Here is a 24167-nt window from a genome sequence, read left to right as displayed (position 1 = left end):
TGTACCGCAGGTATCTGTGCCGTATGATGTGTTGTTTCCTAATTTGTCAGGAATGTAGAGGCCACAGCGGGCTTTCTGCTGAGCAAAATTCAAGCCACTGTACCTCAGGTTGGGTTTCCTGCAGTATAAGCCGCTTGGACTCTGGCATCTCAGGGGAGAGAGCAGAAGAGGGGAGGAAACCGGTGGCTGAGCCCGGGCTCCACGGGGCAGCACACCTCGTGGATATATTCACACCTCCCTTCTTTGGGGTGGCGGCCTCAGGACGGGGGCACGTGGAAGAGGTGGCAACAGAGGGTCATATAGAAGAGTGCCAGGGGAAGAAGGGTCACCCCTGGGCACCCGTGAGCCGCTGGCAGCTGGAAGTCATGGCTGAGTCAGGCCCGCTTCCAGCCCCCAGCACCCCCTTGCTCAGCTCAGTGGCTGTGGCTGAGCGCCCTCTCCTGGCTTCCAGCTGGTTGGGCACCCCTCACCCTCCTGTAGCTGACCTGATGGGCTCTGTTCTCCAAATCTCTCTCCTCCTGCTCAACAGGAAGCCACATGTGGAGGAATGAGAAGACCTTGCCAAGATGGCGCAGGCAAGCGATTGTCATTTACTCAGGAAATGTCTTCAGAACCCACCTGGCAACGGAGCCTGCCTGGCAACAGGCAGTGATTGGTTAGGGCATAAACTGTCCTGTGACTGGATTGGGTGCCTCAGCTATATAAGATGCTGTACCAACTGAAATAAACAAGTCTGCAAGCTGCTCTCCTCTGGTCGGCTTTCAGCGACTCCCGGGGTCTGTGTGGTGACTCTGAGCCTCTTGCCCTCACTCTGCTTCTCTCAGAACGAATCCACAGCAACACACAGATGGGCCTCTGCCCTCAGGCTAGCATTGCTGTCCTACCTGCCCCTGCCTTCCTCTCTGGCCTTCCCCCAGATCTCCAGAGGGCGGGGACACCTAGCTCCTAGGCACTCTAAGAGGGCAGCCTGACCTGCCCTAGCTCCTTTGTAGCAGAGTCCCTAAAGGTGGCTCCTGAGAGGACCGTGTGGGTGGGGTGTCAGCCCCCCGCCCTGTGTCTGTGATCTCTCCTGAGGGGACCAGGTGTGAAGGGTGTCAGCCCCCACCCATGTCTGAAGTCCTCCTGAGGGGAGCGTGTGGGAGGGGAGTCAGCCCTCCGTGTCTGAGGTCCTCCTGAGGGGACCGTGTGGGACGGGTGTCAGCCCACCCGTGTCTGGGGTCCTCCTGAGGGGAGCATGTGGGAGGGATGTCAGCCCCCACCCATGTCTGAGGTCCTCCTGAGGGGAGTGTGTGGGGGGTGTCAGCCCCCCGTGTCTGAGGTCCTCCTGAGGGGACCATGTGGGAGGGGTGTCAGCCCCCCCCCCGTGTCTGAGGTCCTCCTGAGGGGAGCGTGTGGGAGGGGTGTCAGCCCCACCCGTGTCTGAGGTCCTCCTGAGGGGAGTGTGTGGGGGGTGTCAGCCCCCCGTGTCTGAGGTCCTCCTGAGGGGAGCGTGTGGGAGGGGTGTCAGCCCCCCGTGTCTGGGGTCCTCCTGAGGGGACCATGTGGGAGGGGTGTCAGCCCCCCGTGTCTGGGGTCCTCCTGAGGGGACCATGTGGGAGGGGTGTCAGCCCCCCGTGTCTGGGGTCCTCCTGAGGGGACCATGTGGGAGGGGTGTCAGCCCCCCGTGTTTGAGGTCCTCCTGAGGGGAGCGTGTGGGAGGGGTGTCAGCCCCCCGTGTCTGAGGTCCTCCTGAGGGGAACGTGTGTGAGGGGAGTCAGCCCCCCGTGTCTGAGGTCCTCCTGAGGGGAACATGTGTGAGGGGAGTCAGCCCCCAGTGTCTGAGGTCCTCCTGAGGGGAACATGTGTGAGGGGTGTCAGCACCCCCATGTCTGAGGTCCTCCTGAGGGGAGTGTGTGGGGGGTGTCAGCCCCCCGTGTCTGCGGTCCTCCTGAGGGGAGCGTGTGGGGGGTGTCAGCCCCCCGTGTCTGAGGTCCTCCTGAGGGGAGCGTGTGGGAGGGGTGTCAGCCCCCATCCGTGTCTGAGGTCCTCCTAAGGGGAGCGTGTGAGGGGTGTCAGCCCCCCATGTCTGAGGTCCTCCTGAGGGGAGCGTGTGGGAGGGGTGTCAGCCCCCCCCCGTGTCTGAGGTCCTCCTGAGGGGAGCATGTGGGAGGGGTGTCAGCCCCCCGTGTTTGAGGTCCTCCTGAGGGGACCATGTGGGAGGGGTGTCAGCCCCCCGTGTTTGAGGTCCTCCTGAGGGGACCATGTGGGAGGGGTGTCAGCCACTGCTGTGTCTGAGGTCCTCCTGAGGGGAGCATGTGGGAGGGGAGTCAGCCCCCCCGTGTCTTAGGACCTCCTGAGGGGACCATGTGGGAGGGGTGTCAGCCCCCCGTGTTTGAGGTCCTCCTGAGGGGAGCGTGTGGGAGGGGTGTCAGCCCCCCCTGTGTCTGAGGTCCACCTGAGGGGAGCGTGTGCGAGGGGTGTCAGCCCCCACCCATGTCTGAGTCCTCCTGAGGGGACCATGTGGGAGGGGTGTCAGCCCCCCCTGTGTCTGAGGTCCTCCTGAGTGGAGTGTGTGGGGGGTGTCAGGCCCCCGTGTCTGAGGTCCTCCTGAGGGGAGCGTGTGGGGGGTGTCAGCCCCCCGTGTCTGAGGTCCTCCTGAGGGGACCATGTGGGAGGGAGTCAGCCCCCCCGTGTCTGAGGTCCTCCTGAGGGGAGCATGTGGGAGGGGTGTCAGCCCCCCCCATGTCTGAGGTCCTCCTGAGGGGAGCGTGTGGGAGGGGAGTCAGCCCCCCGTGTTTGAGGTCCTCCTGAGGGGAGCGTGGGGGGGGTGTCAGCCCCCCCCATGTCTGAGGTCCTCCTGAGGGGAGCGTGTGGGAGGGGTGCCCGCCCCCACCCCGTGTCTGAGGTCCTCCTGAGAGGAGCGTGTGGGGGGTGTCAGCCGCCCCCCCATGTCTGAGGTCCTCCTGAGGGGAGCATGTGTGAGGGGTGTCAGCCCCCCGTGTCTGATGTCCTCCTGAGTGGAGCGTGTGGGGGGTGTCAGCCCCCCGTGTCTGAGGTCCTCCTGAGGGGAGCGTGTGGGGGGTGTCAGCCCCCCGTCTCTGAGGTCCTCCTGAGTGGAGCGTGTGGGGGGTGTCAGCCCCCCGTGTCTTAGGACCTCCTGAGGGGAGCATGTGGGGGGTGTCAGCCCCCCCCCCGTGTCTGAGGTCCTCCTGAGTGGAGCGTGTGGGAGGGGTGTCAGCACCCCGTGTCTGAGGTCCTCCTGAGGGGACCATGTGGGAGGGGAGTCAGCACCCCCCATGTCTGAGGTCCTCCTGAGGGGAGCGTGTGGGAGGGGTGCCCGCCCCCACCCCCGTGTCTGATGTCCTCCTGAGTGGAGCGTGTGGGGGGTGTCAGCCCCCCGTGTCTGAGGTCCTCCTGAGGGGAGCGTGTGGGGGGTGTCAGCCCCCCGTCTCTGAGGTCCTCCTGAGGGGAGCGTGTGGGGGGTGTCAGCCCCCCGTGTCTTAGGACCTCCTGAGGGGAGCATGTGGGGGGTGTCAGCCCCCCCCCCGTGTCTGAGGTCCTCCTGAGTGGAGCGTGTGGGAGGGGTGTCAGCCCCCCGTGTCTGAGGTCCTCCTGAGGGGACCATGTGGGAGGGGTGTCAGCCCCCCGTGTCTGAGGTCCTCCTGAGGGGACCATGTGGGATGGGTGTCAGCCCCCCTTGTCTGAGGTCCTCTGAGGGGACCATGTGGGAGGGGTGTCAGCCCCCCGTGTCTGAGGTCCTCCTGAGGGGAGCATGTGTGAGGGGTGTCAGCCCCCCGTGTCTGAGGTCCTCCTGAGGGGAGCATGTGTGAGGGGTGTCAGCCCCCCGTGTCTGAGGTCCTCCTGAGGGGAGCGTGTGGGGGGTGTCAGCCCCCCGTGTCTTAGGACCTCCTGAGGGGAGCATGTGGGGGGTGTCAGCCCCCCCCCGTGTCTGCGGTCCTCCTGAGGGGACCATGTGGGAGGGGTGTCAGCCCCCCGTGTCTGAGGTCCTCCTGAGGGGACCTTGTGGGAGGGGTGTCAGCCCCCCTTGTCTGAGGTCCTCTGAGGGGACCATGTGGGAGGGGTGTCAGCCCCCCGTGTCTGAGGTCCTCCTGAGGGGACCATGTGGGAGGGGTGTCAGCCCCCCTTGTCTGAGGTCCTCTGAGGGGACCATGTGGGAGGGGTGTCAGCCCCCCGTGTCTGAGGTCCTCCTGAGGGGACCATGTGGGAGGGGTGTCAGCCCCCCTTGTCTGAGGTCCTCTGAGGGGACCATGTGGGAGGGGTGTCAGCCCCCCGTGTCTGAGGTCCTCCTGAGGGGAGTGTGTGGGGGGTGTCAGCCCCCCCGTGTTTGAGGTCCTCCTGAGGGCAGCGTGTGGGGGGTGTCAGCCCCCCGTGTCTGCGGTCCTCCTGAGGGGAGCGTGTGGGAGGGGTGTCAGCCCCCCCGTGTCTGAGTCCTCCTGAGGGGACCATGTGGGAGGGGTGTCAGCCCCCCCATGTCTGAGGTCCTCCTGAGGGGAGCGTGTGGGAGGGGTGTAAGCACCCCCCCGTGTCTGAGGTCCTCTGAGGGGAGCGTGTGGGAGGGGTGTCAGCCCCCCCCCCGTGTCTGAGGTCCTCCTGAGGGGAGCGTGTGGGAGGGGTGTCAGCCCCCATCCGTGTCTGAGGTCCTCCTAAGGGGACCATGTGGGAGGGGTGTCAGCCCCCCCGTGTCTAAGGTCCTCTGAGGGGAGCGTGTGGGAGGGGTGTCAGCCCCCCATGTCTGAGGTCCTCCTGAGGGGAGCGTGTGGGGGGTGTCAGCCCCCCCCGTGTCTGAGGTCCTCTGAGGGGAGCGTGTGGGAGGGGAGTCAGCCCCCCATGTCTGAGGTCCTCCTGAGGGGAGCGTGTGGGGGGTGTCAGCCCCCCCCCGTGTCTGAGGTCCTCTGAGGGGAGCGTGTGGGGGGTGTCAGCCCCCCCCCCGTGTCTGAGGTCCTCTGAGGGGACCATGTGTGAGGGGAGTCAGCGCCCCCGTGTCTGAGGTCCTCCTGAGGGGAGCATGTGGGAGGGGAGTCAGCCCCCCCGTGTCTTAGGACCTCCTGAGGGGAGCGTGTGGGGGGTGTCAGCCCCCCGTGTCTGAGGTCCTCCTGAGGGGAGCGTGTGGGGGGTGTCAGGCCCCCCCCCCCGTGTCTGAGGTACTCCTGAGGGGGGTGTATGCGAGAGGTGTCAGCCCCAGTTTCTTTTCGCTCCTTATGATGGTTAGCCTCTGGGCAGGGACTTGTCGGCTGGGAAAATGTCAGCTGTTGGGGCTGATACATGCCTCTCTGTCTCCCTCCAACACCTCCTTTTTTGAACCTACACAGGGAACCAATATTTTCGCTGCCTCAGGTGCTACCCGGGCAACATGCCCTAAAGCCCAGTGGAATTAGTCAAACTAGCCCAGCCTAACCCATGCTTCCCACCCTACCCTGCCCTCGTCTGTGCAAACCCTTTTAAGGGTTCCACCTGAGCCTTTCCCTCACTGCTGCTCCCTTTCACTTGCATCAGCCAACCTGGTGCTTCCCCGTGTGGCTCTGGGTGGCGCACACTGCCCCCTGGCTAAGGAGCCATTAGTAATGACTTCACCGAGAACATTAACTTCTCCAAGTCATCAGTCACCTCCCTAACTTAAAGTCCTTGGACAGGGGCTGCTGCTGTGGTGTAGTGGGTGAAGCCGCCGCCTGCAGTGCCGGCATCCCATGGCCTGAGAAAGCAGTAGAAGATGGCCCATATCTTTGGGCCCCTGCACCCGTGTGGGAGACCTGGAAAAAGTTCCTGGCTCCTAGCTTCAGATTGGCCCAGCTCTGGCTGTTGCAGCCATTTGGGGAGTGAACCAGCAGATGGAAGAACTCTTTCTCTGACTCTAACTCTTTCAAATAAATAAAGCTTTAAAAAAAAAAAAAAAGTCCTTAGCCTCTTGCTGTGGATTTATGGAGAATCTTGATATCTAAAGTGCAAACATCCCCTCCTTTTCCCCATTTCAACTTTTGGGGCTCATCTCAGAGTTTGCTATTCCATATACATTTTAGGTTCAGCTCTTAAAAAAACAAAAAACATGCTGGGATGTTTATTGGAATTATAACAAATCTGCCAATGGAAGGAGTGAAAGCTGCAAAAATTCTCCAGTTCTTCACATCCCCTGAGATAGGGTTTCGTTACTACTCCCGATGAGAGGTGGCATTTTCCCCCATCCCCAGAATCCAACCTGACTTGTGATTTTATTGGGCCAAGAGACCCCCATGGAAATCGAAGGTGCCAGTCACACGATCTTGGAAGACCCTGACACAGCAGGGACGTAACTGGGTGACAGGACTGTGACTGATCGTGAACTGAGTTCCGTTTTTCATATTGTGTTCATCATAAATTTTGCATCAATTCTGACCTTTTAAAATATTGCACTGCCGGCGCCACGGCTCACTAGGCTAATCCTCCGCCTTGCGGTGCCGGCACACTGGGTTCTAGTCCCAGTCAGAGCACCGGATTCTGTCCCGATTGCCCCTCTTCCAGGCCAGCTCTCTGCTATGGCCCGGGAGTGCAGTGGAGGATGGCCCAAGTACTAGGGCCCTGCACCCCATGGGAGACCAGGAGAAGCACCTGGCTCCTGCCATCAGATCAGCGCGGTGCGCTGGCCATAGCGCGCCAGCCACGGCGGCCATTGGAGGGTGAACCAACGGCAAAGGAAGACCTTTCTGTCTCTCTCTCTCACTGTCCACTCTGCCTGTCAAAAAAAAAAAAATATATATATATATATATATTGCATTAAGATGGTATTTATCTTGATTACTTTTCTGTGTCCCCTTAAATTTTGCTTCCAAGCCAAGTGCCTCACTTGCTCCCCCACATCCTGGACCCGCTCTCTCAGAACCTTCCCCGGCTGCCATGTGAACAAACCTGGGCTAGCCTGCTGGAAAACGAGAGGCACAAGCCCAGCATCCGCTGTCCCAGCCCACAGCCAGCCTGGTCCAGAGCACAGGGGCCTGCCTGGTTGGCAGTTGCCTGCAAACGTGCAGGGGAGCCTGGCTGAGTTGGCCCATTCACAGAACTGTTGTTTTGAGTTACCATGTTTTGGGGTGGTTTTGTAGTACCAGCTGCCTGATACAAAAGCCCACCCTTCAACAACTCTTGCATGGAGCAAGAACAAGAGAATGAGGTCAGGAGACGCAGGCTCAGGGGTTACTGAAACTGGGCATGCTGTCCTAGGCCCAGACTTGAGCTTGAAGTCCTGGTTATTAAGGGAGACTCCAACCCCCACCCAAGCCACCAGCCCTGTACCCACAGGGTGCCCCAGGGGCTTCAGGTCATGCACAGAAAGCTCACAGAGGCCCAAGGGCAACATGTCTTCCTTCTGACTTCTAGTCTGTTTCTAAAGTGGCTCCCTCTGTCCCCTCCCTTGGGATGGGACAGGCGAGGTAATGTCCAAGGGCAGGGAGATGCCCCAGCCTCCACAATCTTGGGGAGGAGGAGGAGGACTAGGGTGGGAGCAAGAGGAGATGGGAAAGAAAGGCCGAGTTTGTTTGCTTCCTTGCTTGTTGCAGAGGCCAGAGCCCAGGGAAGGGTGGGTGCCATGTGAAATGTGGACCCCAGCAGGGTCCCTTATGGGGTAGAGATACCACTGGATGGCCTCTGGTGAGGCTCTTGGGTCCTGGAGTGGGTGGGGCAGGGCTCAAGTGACAGCAGACACTTCCAAGCTGCCTGCAAATACAGGAGGTCAGCTGACTCGTTGGTCCTGCCCTTGGGAGTCCAAGTTCCTGGAGTGGTTGAGAGTCCACACTCAGGAGCCACCTCTCCCCAGAGACCGGATCTTGGCTTCTGGACTCGACCTGCTGAGAATGAGGTGAAAGAGGGAAGAACTGGCCCCAGGCTGCAAATCATGTGATGGGGCGCCCCTGTCCTTAGCGAAGACCAACAACCAGGAAAAGCCCCATCTTCCCCCTCCCCAACTCCTGGGGCTTCCAGCATCCTGGTCTCCATAACAACAGCTTCTCCCACAGATCTCATCAAACACCTCAGAGTAGGGTGTAGCAAGCTGAGGGATGAAAGGGGTGGGAGACCGGGTCATGGGAGTGGCCTGCATCAGGGCCCCCCCTACCTCGGGAATCAGGTGGGCCTACATGGCACTGGTCTCTCAGGGTGGCTGTTGGGCTCTGACAGAATTTTCACGGCCTGGGAGCAATGACAGAGGGCAAACACAGTGTCCACAGTGGGCAGGAGTCCCTGGGGAAGTGTGAGGGTACAGAAGGCTCAAAGGTGGCTGAGAGCCAAGTGCAAAGGAGGGGCCCGGCCCCATCTGGAAGGGGGCAGAGGGCAAGAGCCTTTCCTCCCCACTCTACTTCCCCTGGCACACTCACCTGGGGGCTGGGGCTCTCCAGTGGCAGGGGGGCCAACTCCACGGGGTGGTCCTTACCTGGGCCATCTTTGGGCCTGAGCAGGGGGATAAAAGGCCAGGAGGTGGGTCCCTGAGCAGGGCACCTGGGGGCTGCTTCCTTGCAGCATGGCGCCCGGCCCAAGTTCTGCATTCACGGAGTTCCCACCCTGTTCCAAGTCCCTCTCTCCAGTGGCCTTCCTACTCCCCCTCGAAAGAGCCCTGAGTCCCAAGCGCCTCTGGGGAGCTCTGCTCCCCAAAGCTCAGACGCCTCCCCACCTCCTGCACCTTCCAGATGTTGGCACCACTTAGAGCCTCCCGTGTCCTGCTGCCCTTGCAGCCCGTGTCTGTCTCCCAGCCTTGCCTCGTCCTTTACCATCTCTTCCAGTCACCACTCCCTCAGGAAACCAAGCTGATGATGGGACAGATTCAAATGCTGCCCCTCTGCAGTATCCACTCATGCCAACGTGCCAAGCTCTGCTCCTTCCTCCTCCCAGCTGGGTGGCCTGCTTGTGCCCTGCCCCCATCTCCAGCCCAAACTCTGTCCTCTCCCTCAGCTGGCACTGAACCTTCTCAAGACCAGAGGAGGGGGGCAGCCTCGGCTGGCCATGCTTAGTGTCATGTAACTGCTTCCCTCCACCGCACCCAGGACACAGAGAACTGGGACAGTGCCAGGCCTCTGGCCAGGGCAGCACCAGTGCCATAGCTGACCAGTGGCATGGAGTGCAAAGATGTGCTGGGCACAGCCTTGGGGGATGTGAGAGGGTGACAGGAGTGATTAGGGCAGAAGCAGCAGGGGCCTGAGAACTCAGGACACAGAGAGGCTGAAGAGGCCTCTGGGCTCAGCGGAGTGCAGACGGTATTAGGAGCTGTGGAAAAATAGGGCAAAGTCAAGGGTGAGGCAGGACCTGGCTGGAGAAACCAGGAGACGTGTGATGGGGGTGGGGCCATTCCCTGAGTGCAGCCTCAGCTCCCTCCAGGCCATCTGGCTGTCACTCAAGGCTCCTTTCCACTGCCAGGGCAGCAGCACTCTCTGCACCTGGGGCAAGCAGCTGCATCCCGTCCCAGCTCCTCACAACCCCTCAGAGCCCAGAGGAGTAACAAATGCGGACGAGGGCCCAGAGAGAGAGGAATCTGAACTCCGAGCCTACCCACTACACGAGGGGTCCCTCCTGCAGCCCCAGGGGTGTCGCTGGCGACGGGACACCGGGAGCCGGTAGCAGCACCAGGCCAGGCCGGCCCCGGGAAGCAGAGGCAGCAGGAAGCTGAGGACCATGGCCGGCAGGAAGGCATCGCCATCTGCAGAGGACAGGGCTGCTGAGCCCTGAGCAGGTGCACCATTGGCCTCCTGCCCACAGGCCCCCCAGAGACACACGTCCAGCCTGCATAGGGCCGCTGTCCACGCTGCCACCAAAGCCTGGCTTGTCGCAGAATGGGGGAGCCCAGCCCAGAGTGCAGTGGCAGTTATGGTTGCTGTTGCAAACCTGCAGAGGAAGAGGGGAAGGGAGGGAGGGTGGTGGGGGAATCCCACCCCTCCCCCACTGCGATCACACCCCCACCCCTGGTGCTACCCACCCCACGCCCGTGGCAGGTAGGCAGGCAGCGCTGCAGCTCCTGGAAGGTGATGTTCTGGCAGTGCGTGTCCTGGCACACCTGTGGGTAGAGTGCCCATTGGGCAGTGAGGGTGGACACTGGGCCTGCCAGACTCAAGTGGCAAGGAGGGGTCAAGTGGCAGGGCTCACCATCCTAGGTCCACACTGAGTGCCTGGCTCTACCAGGCCCAAGTCCAGCAGGTCCAGTTGGGCATCAGGGGGCACAAAGACTCCCTGGCAAGTCACCTCGCTGCCCTCCAGGTGAATGATGGAGTCCACGGGCACCATGTGTGGGGGGAGTTGCCTTGGCTCCCCACCCTGGCACTGCAGCTTCCCGCACAGAGCATCCCTGGGTGGTGGAAAGCAGGTCAGCGGTGCCCTTCCCCACCCGCCCCACTGACCGGTAGCCTCAGTTCCCTCGGCTCCACTCCCCACCTCTGTGCACAAAGCACGAAGCTGGCCTCCCCATCCTGGCCGCAGTTCCTATGGGCGTCTCCCGCCGAGTTCACGACCTGGAAACAGGCCTCCGGGGCTGCACGGGAGCCTAGGAAGCAGGCGCTGGGCTGCAATTAGCTCGCGCGTCTACCCCACAGTAGAAAACTAGGCAGCCAGGAGGGTGGGTGCGGGGTGCAGGAACGCGCGCTTGGTCTCACCTGGCCCCCAGAGCTGCTGGCACTGCTGCTCTAGCGTGGGACAGGCGCCGTCGCGACAGTAGCCGTGGCCCCCGGCACAGGGTGAGCCATCCAGGAGGTAAACGTCAGGGGGACAGTGCGGAGAAGAGCCGGTGCAGAACTCCGGGAGGTCACAGTCGCCCGCAGCCGCGCGGCACACCGTGCCCGCCGGCTTCAACTGCGCAGGTCAGCCGGTTAGGTAAGGGCAGAGGTGGAGAGTGAGTTCCACGGCGACAGTGCAACCCAGGAGTGGGGGAGTCGGGCCGGAGAGCCAGCGGACCACGTACAGCGCAGAACCAGCGCCCAGCAGGGGCCGGAAGATGCCCATCAGTCCAGACCAACCAGGCCCCCAGCCCTCACCCACGAGTTTCCTACGCCCTCACCAGGCAGCGCGCGCAGCAGTCCCCGTGGGCGCACTCAGCCCCGGCACGCAGCGAGCAGTTGTGAGCGAAGCAGCAAGGTCCCGAGCATTCCTGGCGCCAGAAAGGCGAGGAACAGGTGAGGGCGCAGCGCCCCGGATCTCAGGGTGGGGAGGGGGGGCGAGTGGGGGTCAGCCTTGGTCGCCCGAGGCCCGACAGAAGGACCTGACCTGGCCGGAGCCACAGTCACACTCCTCGCCCGCCTCCACGAATCCGTTGCCGCAGCGAGCGGGCGGCGCCGGGAGCCCGCGTTCCGGGGCGTCGGAAAGGCACGCGCCGCCCCCCTTGCGGAAGAAGGCACGCAGCTGGCGGCGGCTGCAGGCGCTGAACACGCGCGGGAACGGGTGCCTGGGGACGCGGGGAGAGCGTCGGGCGCGTAGGGAACACCACCAAGACCTCCGGCCTTCAATTCCCACGCGTACACTGGCCACGCAGCCGCCAGAGAGCCAGGAGATGGGAAGTGGCCCGTGGGAGGTCCCGCGGTGAGCCCGGGGCAGGAGGCTCTGACCCCGCAGCTCAGGTGGGTACGGGGTGGAATTGCGACCCGGCCTGCGGCGCTACTCCTGACCTCGGGGCAATCTCCCCAGGTTGTGCTGAAAGTAACTCGCTCCACCTGCGTTTGCTGTAGTTAAGCTTCAGCATAACCTAAGGGCAGGTACTGTTATCATGCCCATTCTACAGTGCCCGCAGCTCCCTCCGCCCCGTTCCTGCAGCCCCTGTCCCCGTGCCCACGCAGGTACCCCGTGGCCGCTGCCATGACGCAGCCGCCCGGCTCTCCCGCGGCCTCTGTGCAGCAGCCGTCTGGGTCATGGCTGAGGCCAAGGCTGTGGCCAATCTCGTGGGCCATGGTGGCTGCAGCGCCGATGGGGAGCTCCGAGTGGTCCTGGGAGGCCGTGGGGGCGAGGGGGGGGTCGGTCACCAAGGGCCACGAGGTCCCCGCAGCAGCCCCACTCAGTCCCCGTGCAGCTCACCCTGCTCACGCCTCCGGAGCTCTCGGCGCGACACATGCCCTCGACAGGCGCCAGGCCCACAGTGGCCCCGCGGAAGGCGCGGCCCCTGGGGGCAGATCAGGGTGTGACCGGACAGCTGGGGCTCCCCTCCCGCTGGAGACTGCGCTGGGGTCAGAGGCACCCACGTGAGCAGCTGCGCCGAGTCGTGCGGCCGACGTGCCCAGAGGCCCCGGCGCCACCGCAGGAAGGCCCAGAGCGTGGCATTGGCATCTGGCGTGACGCGGCTCTGGTCCTGCTCGGTCCACACTTCCAGGCCGGTCAGCACCACCTGAATGTCCAAGGTCCTGAGAATCTGAGAGCCGGGCGGGGCTGGAGTCAGGCACAGGCGCCCTCCAGAGCTGCACCTCTGCTCCCCTTGCCCCTGCCACGCCCTGCTGCCATCTGCCCTCTCTTCCTGTGTCCCCAACCTGGTCCACATAATTGGCCACCTCCAGGAGACGCTGTTTGGTGTGGTTCAAGTTCCTGTGCTGGATCAAGAACTGGGAAAGCAGGAATCCTGTGGTGAGGGGCAGACCGGACCCCCAGCCCAGGCCCTGCCAATCCCCCCCCCCCCCCCCCCCCGAGCCGCTGCTCACCAGTGTGTGATCAGCCACTAAATACAGCTCCAGGTACCTCCGGCCCCTGGGGACCCTGCGCCGCTCCTGTGCAGGGGAGAAGAAGGGGGACCCTGAGAGGCAGGCTGCTGGGCGCAGGTGCTCTCCCATCAAACCCAGTTCCCAGACAGAACAGCTTTACAGTGTTGCTAGAATTTGCTTCTTCAGCCTCTGCTTAAAACTATCAGCAAGGCAGACCCCAGGCTGGGGCCTGCATTCATCATCTCTTCCCTCCCTGTGTGGGCCATGGATACTCCCACTCCCACTCCCACCCGTCCACACCCCTGACCCTGCTCGGCGGGGCATGAGGGCGGCTGGCCATGTCCCCGTTGTCCTGGGAGTCCCTGTGGCCACAGGCCCCTTTCCAGGAGAGCAGCTGCTGGAGCCTGAAGATCCTATGGGTGAAGAAGTCGTTGGAGTCCCCAGGAGTTCCCGGCCGCAGGTAATAGGTGGTATTGCTGCTGAGCTGGATCAGGCCGCTAGGGTGCAGAGGAGGGAGTGAGGGCGCTCTTGCCGAAGCCCCTGGGCCAGCCCCCTCCCCCCAGACACCTCACCTCATCCCGGAGCAAGTGCTGAGGACAACCCAGGAGTCGGGGAAGCCCCTCACGTGCCCATGGTAGTGGCAGTGATCCTGGGGAGGAAAGGACCCGGCCCCAGGTCTCAGCCAGCACTGAAGTGGCAGGGGCAAGAGCAAGGGCATGGTGGGGAGTGGGGCAGGAATGGTGTGGGGGTGCATGCCCCAGCACCTCCCACCCTGTCTCAGGGCCTGTGCAAGTATCTCACCGTGTGGCTGGGGACTAGCACCACCGGCTGCCCGTCTGGACTGTAGTGGGTTTCTGTGTATCCGGGGGCCAGCAGCCTGCTGGGAGTGGGGTTACAGGAGTCACATAATTCAGGCCACCTCCTCCTGGATGCCTTCCAGCCTTCCTCCCTGAATGCTAATTAAGTAACTCTCTGAGTGAAGTCCCCAGAGTACCTCAGCTCAGAGAAACATGGCGCTAGAGGGAGACGGTGAGGGTCAGGAAGGAGCCTTCGTGATAGCTCAGATGTGGGAACTGGGAGGTTGAGAAGCAGTGGGAAGGAAGACAGGAAGGGTTGGGGCCCGTCGGAGGCCTGCAGCAGGCAGCTGGAGCCTGGGGAGGTGGGGGGACTCGGAGACAGTGCTGAGAGTGTGGAAGTAGAGTAAACCCCTTGGTACGCCTGCCTGCTGCAGGGCATCTGGTCAACCCCTCACCCTCTCCTACCGCAAGTCCTTCCAGTCTCCGGCCTCTCAGTCTCGGGGTCCACCCCCTCCCTCCACCTCTGTCCAGTAGCATGCACTCCCTGCTTCCTCAGGAAGCAGAACAGCACCTGCCCACCTGAGCAGGGATCTCCATCCCCCTCTATCCAGACCTCTCCCAGTAATGACTCCATCTTTGGGCTCCATCTCCCCGGGATCCTTCCCACCAGGTCAGAGCAATCACAAGTCAGTCTCTTTTCTTTCTGGAAACCCCTTGACCCCAACTTCACCTGAGCCTCTTTACCTCCACACCCTCCACCAAGGCCCAGGCATCCTCCCACCTTCTCCAGCTCTGCTCCTCCACTGCCCATGCCTGCACAACCCACGGGGCAGGTGGCAGGGTCACTTCACTTAATGGGTAGGGGTGGCAAACCCCAGAGGAGCAATGGTTAGGTGCAGTGGGAGGAGAGTTTGTTTGCAGTGCATGGGACCCCGGAGGGAGAATAACCTACACAGACAGTGCTTACAGCAGTGGCCGCAGGAAGCAAGCTCTCTAGGAGTGATACCTACGGGTGTCACAGTCTGGAAAGCTCCAAGACCCTTGGGGCAGCATTGGCCTAGCAACTGAGATGCTGGTTAGGACACCTGCAACCCACATTGGAGTGCCTGGGTTCAATTCCTGGCTCTGGCTCCTGATTCCAGCTTCCTAGTGCAAACCCTAGAAGCAGTAGTGACTGTTCAAGTAGTTGGGTCCCTCCCACCTACATGGAAGACCTGGTTTGAGTTCTGGGCTCTTGGTTTCCATGTAGCCCAGCCTTGGCTGTTGTGGGCATTTGGGGAGTAAACTGCAAGATAGGAGTGCTCACTTGATCTCTTTCTCTCCCCACTTTCACTACCTTTTAGATAAATAAGAAATTTTTAACTCCCCATACTCTGTCTTGGACACTCACCCCACCCGACCCAGGGCACCATCCTGAGCTATTATGGCTGCCCATTCACCAGCTCAAAATCTCTGGCTCCACCCCATCCCGGACACTCAAAGCTAAACTGTTCTTTTGAGATCTGGCCCTCTTGGGTCTCCTGGAGTTCACTTCCTCCTGCCCCTTCCCTGCTGATGGCGACCTTCCAGGCAGGTGGCCCCAATTGTGTCTGCAATCTTACCCAGGATTCTCCTTTGACGCAGCAGATCCTGTGAACTGCCACTAGGTGGCGTCACTCGCCTCCAGTACGGAGTTGACAGGATGCTGCTGCCGTTGGGAGGAGGGATGTGCTCCACAGTGAGGCTGATCCTGCCTCAACAGTCATTCCATCTTCCAGGGGCCATCATGACTCCCTGTCACCTGCACTCCTCGTGGGGGCCTCCCGCCATGCAGTCTCCTTTATGGGTCCAAATTGGCCCTGCTCCCAGCACTGATCCGTTCCAGAGAGGCTCTCTGGGCTCCCAGCCCCACCCCAGCCTGGTACTCACTGATTCTTATGCAGCTCAAGCAGGAGCTCCTGACCTTCAGCCTCCAAGGTCATTAACCCTGCATCCAGTGTGGAGACCTGGCCAAGAAGGGGTGTGTGGCTGAGATGGGGGCCTCCAGGCTTCCTGCCTGCAGGGAGCTGGGGGGATGTGGCGCTGGCTGGCAAGGGGGTTCAAGAGCAGACCGTGGCCTGGGGATGGTGGCAGGCAGCAGGCCCCCTGTGGACAAGCACACGCCAAGATGGTCCCAAACTCAGATTTCTGCTGACAACAGCCGCCTGCCAGGGGCACACCCCATCCTCCCTAGAGACGAGGGCTCCCAGGAAGGCACCCTGCTTTGCCGTGGTCATGGGCCCTCCGTCCTCTTTCAGGCCTGGAAGGGGCATGAGAGCCAGGGGAGGGTGGTGGCATCGAGAGGACATTTTAGGGGCCTTGGGTAGCCATCCTGTGGGCCTCCTCACAGCCTCTGTGCCATATAGGGGCTTGTTTTTGTGTCTGCCTTCAGTCCCTGTAGAATGTAGACTGCATTCCTCCAACTGCAGTTCTGGCAACCCCCCCCCCCCATCCACCACGTGGTCCTTGGCTTCCCACAGGCCCGTCCCACACCTGCTTCCCTGAGCTCATGGGGTAAACATGGAACCCATCCCAAGCCAAGAGAAAGTGCTGGCCGTCAGTTGGATGTCAGGAAGGCTGGCTCAGACCACAGCCCTTTTCTCCCCTAGCCTCATGCCTCTCTCACCCTGTGAGAATACCCCATCTTCTCCCCACCTTTGACCCCTGAGCCTGGCTGGAAGCCTGGAGTTGGAGCTGGCCCAGTAGCTTCCTGGGGGAAGGGCGCTGTATCCTCAGAATGTTTGCTCCCCCACCCTGAAAGTTATTCCCCTTTTATCCCAAAAGGCACTGGGTTAGGGGCCCTGGCCAAGGGACTCAGAGCCTTGGCAGGGGTGAGGGGGGTGTTTCTCGGCAGGTGGGGAGCAGGCAGCCCTCGCTTCCCCAGCCATGGGCCCCGCAAGGCCCCAAACATGAGCTCATGTGGCTGGAATGCTGCCTACTTTATTGGGAGAAACGCGGGGGCCCAGATGGAAGGCCACATGAAGGCTCTGTCCCCCTGGGGCCCTGCTGCCTTCACTTCTTGCTTCCCTGGAGGGCCTGCCCCTCAGTGTGTCCCCAGCCCATCCTGGAGCAGGAGTGCTCCTGCCTGCTGGACAGCACATCTGCTCTCAGCTGTCCTCTGCCCTATCTTGGCAGGAGCAGAGCCCATGTGGGATTGCCCACCTTGGTCACAGGGGAGTAGGGCCACCATCAGGGTGACCCCATGCGGCTCAGCCTTGCTCTCACCCAGGACGTTGGAGAACGGTTTCAAAGCTCAGGCCAGCACTATGCTTGGCCAGCTGGGTGGGGAGGGTCCTGGGAAAGCCCTCAGGGTACTTGCCTGCCTTTCCTCACTGGGATTGGAAAATGGGGTGGGGGGCTCTCTTGCCTGGCAGCTCTCTGTGTGTGTCTGGGCTTGGCCAATAGTTTGAAGCCTTTCAGGTTTTAGCAGGTCTCAGGTTCCCGCCTGAAGAGCCGTGGGGCCACAGGCAATCTCCCTAACCTCTCTGGGCTTCTGCCGCCTTGGGAACTGGGCGTACAGAGTCCGCTGGCCTCTTGGGCTGCAGCACAGATTGCAGTGCAATCAGATGGGGCATGGCTGTTCTGGAAATGGCCGATGACAGGCAGTACTTGGGAGGAGGCTGGGGCTGAGTGTCCTGGAGAACAAAAACGGGGTGCGCTTCTATCGGGGGGGGCATCAAGAGAGTGACTGCTGACCCCAAGCCAGAGTGGATTCCACGTGAGCCAGTGAGGCCAAGGTTTCAGGCCCCTCAATGGTAGGGCCCTGGGAGAGATGGCAATGTGTGCACAGGGTCACATGCCCTGGTAAACTTGGTGAAAGGAAGATATTTTGGTGTTTTCTGAAAAAGGCTCCTAAAAGCTTCAGGCCCCACGGCTCTGCCTGGTGGGGGTAGGGGCGGCCTGGATTATCCGGGGAGGGAGCTGGAAATGACTTCCATGTGTACAGGCTCACAAGAGCAAGCTGCATGTCTCCCTGCCCCCGCCTGCCCACCCAGTGTGTGTGTATGGGAGGGGGAGATAAAGGAGCAGTGCCTTGGTGGCTCTGGGGACCCCAGCAAAGCAGCCACACTGCAGCCACACTGCAGTGCAGAAGGCCCTGGAGGAGGATGAGCGATATTGCACTGACCGGTTCTTTCAGGGTGATCACCTGCCCGGGTCGTCCATCCAGGACCCAGCCAGGGGTGGCTGGCTCTCCAGGGGCGTATCCTAGGGTGAGGACAGAGCACAGGGTGAGGGGACATCAGCAGGAGAACGGGAGGCCCCGAGAGGAAGGGACCATCCTCACCTGCGTGGGCATAGCCTGGAGAGGGCATCCTTAGAATGAAGGAGCCACCAGGAAGTGGCAGGAGGGAGACGGAGGGGCCTGGGTAGGCACAGCTTAGCTGGGGACATAGGAGCTTTGGGGGGGAATCAGGCTTGAGGTCAGAGGTCATAAGGAAGAGGCCAAGGCCCCCAGTGCAGAGGGGAAGGGAAAGGGGAGGCTGGCCAGGATATTTTTAGATTGGGTAGCAGATGCCTTCGGGATGAGAGCTGTGGAGAGAAGCTGCCAGCATCTCCCCCCTGGGCTGAGACAAACAACAGCCAGATGGTGTCAGGGGAGGCCCACCTTGCCTGGAGCTCCCCCCCCCCAGGGGGGCCTTCCCGTGGGGGTAGAAGGGGGACCGGGTTCCTGGGGGCCCTGGCCCAGAACCACCCCCTTCTTGTCTTGCTGGGGGACACAGCCTCTGTGCTCCCAGGCCGGCTGGTCTAAGGGGGGCTTAGGAGGAGTCCCAGAGCCCAGCATTACTCAGAGGGCGCCTGGAATGTTCCCCTGGAATGCATCCCTCCCCACGCCGGCCCCAGCAGCTCTTCCCCAGGCCTTCCCAGGAATCCCCAGAATACACAGCCCCGGCCCCAGTCCTTCCTGGGGCTGACGGCTGTTATGGATGGCTCAGCTTCTCCTTTTCCTCCCCTGCCTGCTGTCCAAGACCCCAGCACCAAAGACCTGGGAGAGCAGCAGCTCCAGCAGGGGCCGAGTGCCCAGAGAAGCCCTCCTTAATTGGATGAACTGAGTTGCCAATGAGGCAGACAAGGGAGGAAGCAGGAGGGTGAAGAAGCCGGTGTGGGGAGGGTTCTGGGTAGGTCCGGGGAGGGGGAGGGGCAGATCTCAGAGAGGACTTAACTGGGTGCAGAGGACCAAGCCTTGCTTGAGCTGCTCTGCCCATGGCCCTGCACTCACCTGCTGGTCACTGGCACCTTGATGAGGGGCAGGGATGGAGCTATGGTCATAGGGAGCCGTCTGGTGTTGGGAGACATAGAGCCCCTCTTTCCCAGGGATTCCCTCCCCTTCCCCCGCTGTAGTTCTGAGTGAAGGTAACAGAAGTTCTAGGAATAGCTCCAAAGGCATGCCACTGTTATCCCTGCCTGTGGGTCACAGGGCTGCCCAGCCCAGCTCCAATGGAGGCCCCACAGTTCCCTCGCCAGGCATTCGCTGGTCAGGACCCAGTGGATCTTTGCTCCCACTAGGACAGGGAGGGTGCACTGGCAAGAGTCCTCCCCCAGGCACTGCTCAATGCCCAGTCTGACCAAAGAAGGCAGCAATATAACAGTCCACACATGGCCCAAGGCCCTGGAGCAGGCAGAATGTGAGCTTGGGGCAGGGGTCCCCCACAGTCCTGGAGCCTGAGAACACAGGGGCTTCCTGGAAGAGGGAGACCCGCTGAGCCCTAGGCTGGGGGCTGGGAGGAAGTGAGGGCTGGGGGGGGGGATGCTATGGGGGATGGGTTATGCCCTGACAGAGGGTGGCACCAGAGCCCGCCCATGCCCAGTGCCAGTGTCTGTACCCACCCAAATCATCCCTGGTCTTCCTGGCCATGCTATGGGAGGTGGGTAGGGGCGCTCAGACCCTCCATCTGCTGCCAGGGCTCAGAGTGGAACCCTCTGGAACACCACCATCATCACCACCACCTAGGCTCACCCGCCCCTCGGGGTGCACCCTAGCCCCCACCTCACCTTGAAGCACCCGGGCGCCCAGCACCAGCCTCGGGAGCAGCAGTAGCGACAGCAGCAGCAGCAGCACCGGCAACCCCCAGGCTCTCTGGAAGCCCCTGCCCATGGCTGTGAGCGCCTGGACCGCCGAGCTTCGGCTCTCGGCTGCCGGCTCAGCTCCGCCCTAGCCGGATCGCGGCGAACTCACGTCCCGCGCAGCCCAGGGCCGCCGCCTCCGGACCCTCTGCGTCCCCAGCCCGGCCCGCAGCCCCTCCCCCAGCCCAGACCCTGGCCGGCGGGGGCGACCTCCCCGGGCGCAGCGGCCGTCGAGGGGAGAGAGCCGGGTCGGGGCGGGGTAGGGCGTGAGTCCAGCCCGCACCGTCCCGCCCCGTCAGTCTCCATAGCCCCGCGTGGCGCTGCAGGGTGGGGCCGGGGCGGGAACCGCAGGGAAGGTCCCGGGCCGTGGCGGACGAGGGGCGGGTGGACGGAGATGGCGGTCGGGCTCCACCTGTCGCGCTGGATCTGCCCAGGGATCGACCCGCGGAGGCCTCCTGGGCAACTCTGTCCGCGCCTGCCGCAGAGACGGCCGCGCGGGGGTCCCAGAGGGGAGGGAGGCGGCGGCAGGCAGGTGTGGCCGCCGGCCTATCGCGGGCCAGCCTAGGGCGAGGAGATGCCGTGGTCTTCGGTGCCGCAAAGGCGAAGTGGCAGCTCGGACACAAGGTGAGGGGCAGCCCTTGGTCCCCAGCCTGACCAGAGGGTGCAGGTGCACAAAGTCGTGGACTCTCCGGCCCCTGTAGCACATTTCTAGTTTTGAAGATTTGTTTGGGTACTAGATATAAATAGGGAGGGATGCTAATTTTTTTTTTTTTTTTTGACAGGCAGAGTGGACAGTGAGAGAGAGAGATAGAGAGAAAGGTCTTCCTTTTGCCGTTGGTTCACCCTCCAATGGCCGCCGCGGCTGGCGCGCTGCGGCCGGCGCACCGCGCTGATCCAAAGCCAGGAGCCAGGTGCTTCTCCTGGTCTCCCATGGGGTGCAGGGCCCAAGCACTTGGGCCATCCTCCACTGCACTCCCTGGCCACAGCAGAGAGCTGGCCTGGAAGAGGGGCAACCGGGACAGGATCGGTGCCCCGACCGGGACTAGAACCCGGTGTGCCGGCGCCGCAAGGCGGAGGATTAGCCTAGTGAGCTGCGGCGCCGGCCTGGGATGCTAATTTTTATTTATTTTTATTTGAGAGTCATAGGGCTCCCATCTGCTGGTTCTCTTTCCAGATCCACACGACTGGGACTTAATCCAGGTCTCCCCTGTGTGGCAGGGATCCGTGTACCTGAGCCAGCATGGCTGTCTCCCAGTGTGTTTGTTAGCAGGATGCTGGAATCAGGAGTGGAGCTGGGAGGTGAAAATCTTAACTGCTGTTCTAACGACCAGGTCAAACAGCCACCCACATTCTCTTATTAACATTTTTTTTCCTGCAGCTTGCTTTTTTCCTTTAATATACCTTGGATATTATTGCATTTAGAGAATCCTGAGTATTGTTACTCTTATGCTTATTCATATTATTTTAGGCTTGCACATCAACTTTATGAAGGCATAATTTACATACAATGTTCTTATTTAAAAATGCACAGTTGGATGAGTTCTGATAACCGTGTACACTGGTATAGCTGTTGCCATAATCGAGGTTAAAATTTCTGGGAGTGGACTTCTAGCCTTGCAGCTAAGACACTGGAGCCCCACATCAGAGTACCTGGGTTCAATTCCCGCTCCTTACTCCAGCATTCCTATTAAGACAGAGCCTGGGAGGCAGCACTGATGAATTAAGTAATTGTATCCCTGCCAGCCACATGGGACACTTGGATTGATCCTCAGCTGTCTAGGGAGTGGGGAGTGAACTAGTAGATGGGAGCTCTTGGGGCTGGCGCTGTGGCTCACTTGGTTGATCCTCTGCCTGTGGCGCTGACATCCCATACAGGTGCTGGGTTCTAGTCCCGGTTGCTCCTCTCCCAGGCCAGCTCTCTGCTGTGGCCCAGGAGGGCAGTGGAGGATGGCCCAAGTGCTTGGGCCCCTGCACCTGCATGGGAGACCCGGAGGAAGCACCTGGCTCCTGGCGTTGGATCAGCACAGTGCTAGCCATAGTGGCCATTTGGGGAGTGAACCAACGGAGGGAAGACCTTCCTCTCTGTCTCTCTCTCTCTCTCACTGTCTATAACTCTGTCAAATTAAAAAAAAAAAAAAAGATGGGAGCTCTTTATTTCTCTGCCTTTCAAATAATGTGAAACCTGGATTGCGTCTGTGGCTCCTTGTCTCAAGCCAGGGCAGGCATTTGGGAATAATTAAATAAATTAGTTAAAATAAAATTTTATATATAAAAATATGCATTTCCATCACCCAGAAAAAGCCCCCTTGTGCTGCTTCCCAGTCAGCCTCTCCCACTCTCAACCCCAGGCAGCTGCTAATCCCTTTTCTTTTTGTACGTTGTCTGTTCTAAAACTTGATGGAGACAGACTCACACGCAGGAACTGTTTTGTGTCTACATTCTGCCTGCTTTGTGATGTTTTGGAGACTCGTTTTATGTATCAATGTCTTGTTCCTTCCCATTTCTGAGTAGTGTTTCCATGACACAGGCAAACCCCAGCTTCTCTTTCACCAGTGAGGCACGTGGGTTCTTTTCCAGTTTGGTGTGGTTATAAATACAGCTGCCGTGAAATTGCTGGATGAGTCTTTGTATGAACATATGTTTTCATTCCTTATAACAACTGAGAAGTAGAATTGCACCAGCATATGGGAAAGGCATATTGAATTTTTAAAGGAACTCTCAAGCCGTTTTCCTGAAGCGGCTACACCATTTTACATCCTAACCAACAGTGTCTGAGAGTTCCTGTTCCTCCCCACCCTCGCCAACACTTAGTGTTGTCAATCTGTTTAGTTTCAGCCATTCTAGGAGGACTGTAGCAGCCTCATTATCTTCCTGATCAAAATAAATTTTTTACTCAGTTATTTCAGAAGCAGAGAGAGAGTGAGCAAGCTAGCTTCCATCCACTGATTGGCTCTCCAAATGCCTGTATGTCTGGGGCTACACTGAGGCCAAAGTGGGAGCCAAGAACTCAATCCAGGCCTCCCACGTGAGTGGCAGGGACCAAACTAATTGAGCCATGACTGCTGCCTCCCATGGTTTGCATTGGCAGAAATCTGGAGTCAGAAACCTGAGCTAGGAATCAAATCCAGGGACTCCAATAAGGGACACCTGAACCACTAGGCTAAATGCCTGCCCCTTAGCTTTCATAGACATTATCAAATGTTTTTAAAGGTGTCATAAACTTTCGCATATGCCGTATGATTCCATTTATATAAAGTTCATAAGCAGCCAAATGAAATCCTTTATGTTAGACATCAAAGGTAGAAGTGACCACTGGGGACCATGACCAGGAGGGGCATGAGGTAGACTCTGGTCTGTTTGCTGATCTGGGAGCTGGGCCCATGGGTGTGGTCACTTGCAGAAGGTCACTGAGCTGCACACTTACAGTGTGTGCCCTTTTCTGTGTGTGTTACACTTCAGTGAAAAGCTCAAAAGTTTTTGGCACTTCAGACCACTGGTGCTCTGAGAACCCTCCAGTCCAAGGTGGGCACCCATACCTTGGAGGTTCAGGGAGAGAAGGAGTCTTTCAAGTCGAAGTTCCCAAATCCCCCAGTAGCCACCCCTCTGCAGCCAGCTGTGGTCCTCCCTTGCCCTTGTCCTTGCTTCCCCAGACAGCCCCAAACACTGGGCCATCTCTGCCTACTCTCTCCTTGTCCTACCTCAGTATTTAGCCCATGCTTTCCCCACTTGACAATGACCTAAAACAACCAAGTGCATCTTAAGTGCTTCCCTACTGTGTGCTGGTCACTGTGGGTGAGAAGCACACAGTCAGAGCCTCAGAGCGGGAAGGCAGTCTGCAATAAACGTCATGAGATCTGCCCCACCCCCGCCCTGCTCCTGCCTCCTGCAGGTGGTCTCCGAGAATGAATCCCACCGACAAGGGAGTGCTCTGGGTTCTGGCCCCACAGTTTGAGTTGCAAGAAAGAGACCCACCCTGCGTCACAGGATGGATGGTTATGGGAAGGACATGTGGGACAGACTGCCAGAAAGTCTTACAGCCACACACAAGCGGGGAGGGGGCCTGGAAGGAGCAAGGGTGCAGCCTCAGCCCCACGAAGCTCACCTGACCTCCGATTTGCCTCCAGCCTGCTGGTCCTACACCATCTACTCTCCATGGTCCTACACCAACTACTCTCCACGTTTCTCCACCCAAATCCTTGAGCCTGGGTTCTTTGCTCCTCCCACCATTGCTTCCTGGCCACAGGGGAGGCCCTGGCCCACTGGGAGTTGGCTCTTCACAGTCCCTGATCTCTTGGTAGCCCCCATCCTCGCTAACAGCCTCTGGCAGGGACCTCCAGGAAAAGGACAGGAGCTCACTGGATCACGGAGGAGGATGCACCTGGGGCAGAACTGGGCCACTGGTGACATCGGTGTCCTGCTTGAAAGAAGGCAGAGCTGGAGCAGCTTGCTCTTTCCCTTAACATACCTGAAGTTGGGTTGGTGGTAGGAATAGGGGCACCTCTTCCTCCAGGGTCTCCATTGCCTGACAGGCCCCCTCTCCAGGACACCAAACCTTGATTTCCTCACTCTCACTGTGTGAAAGGGCCACCTCCAGGAAGTCCATGATCACAATAGCCACACCCTAATCTCCAGTAGATGGGCACCGAGACAGAATGTGGCTTGCTGGTAGCATTCC

The 24167-nt window shown here is 60.4% G+C and overlaps 1 protein-coding gene across 1 annotated transcript; it reads right to left on the bottom strand.

The window, feature by feature from the left end:
- Nucleotides 1-8226: 8226 nt before the first annotated feature.
- ADAM33 (ADAM metallopeptidase domain 33) lies at nt 8227-24095 on the bottom strand. The gene is made up of 22 exons (XM_062202521.1): nt 23958-24095; nt 19421-19580; nt 17556-17635; nt 15320-15396; nt 13416-13494; nt 13187-13263; nt 12922-13111; nt 12615-12680; nt 12447-12518; nt 12165-12331; nt 12001-12085; nt 11770-11912; nt 11200-11377; nt 10994-11083; nt 10593-10788; nt 10375-10483; nt 10090-10288; nt 9923-10000; nt 9723-9831; nt 9499-9646; nt 8311-8406; nt 8227-8236 (listed from the first exon to the last, which is right to left on the bottom strand). Exons 1-22 carry the CDS (start codon nt 24093-24095, stop codon nt 8227-8229), a joined length of 2547 nt encoding a protein of 848 aa, XP_062058505.1.
- Between the last annotated feature and the right edge of the window lie 72 nt (nt 24096-24167).

This window comes from Lepus europaeus, chromosome 10 (genome assembly GCF_033115175.1).
Source record: "Lepus europaeus isolate LE1 chromosome 10, mLepTim1.pri, whole genome shotgun sequence".
Classification (NCBI taxonomy): domain Eukaryota; kingdom Metazoa; phylum Chordata; class Mammalia; order Lagomorpha; family Leporidae; genus Lepus; species Lepus europaeus.
The sequence above is the reverse complement of the archived record's forward strand: the minus strand, read 5'-3'. Positions and strand labels throughout refer to the sequence as shown.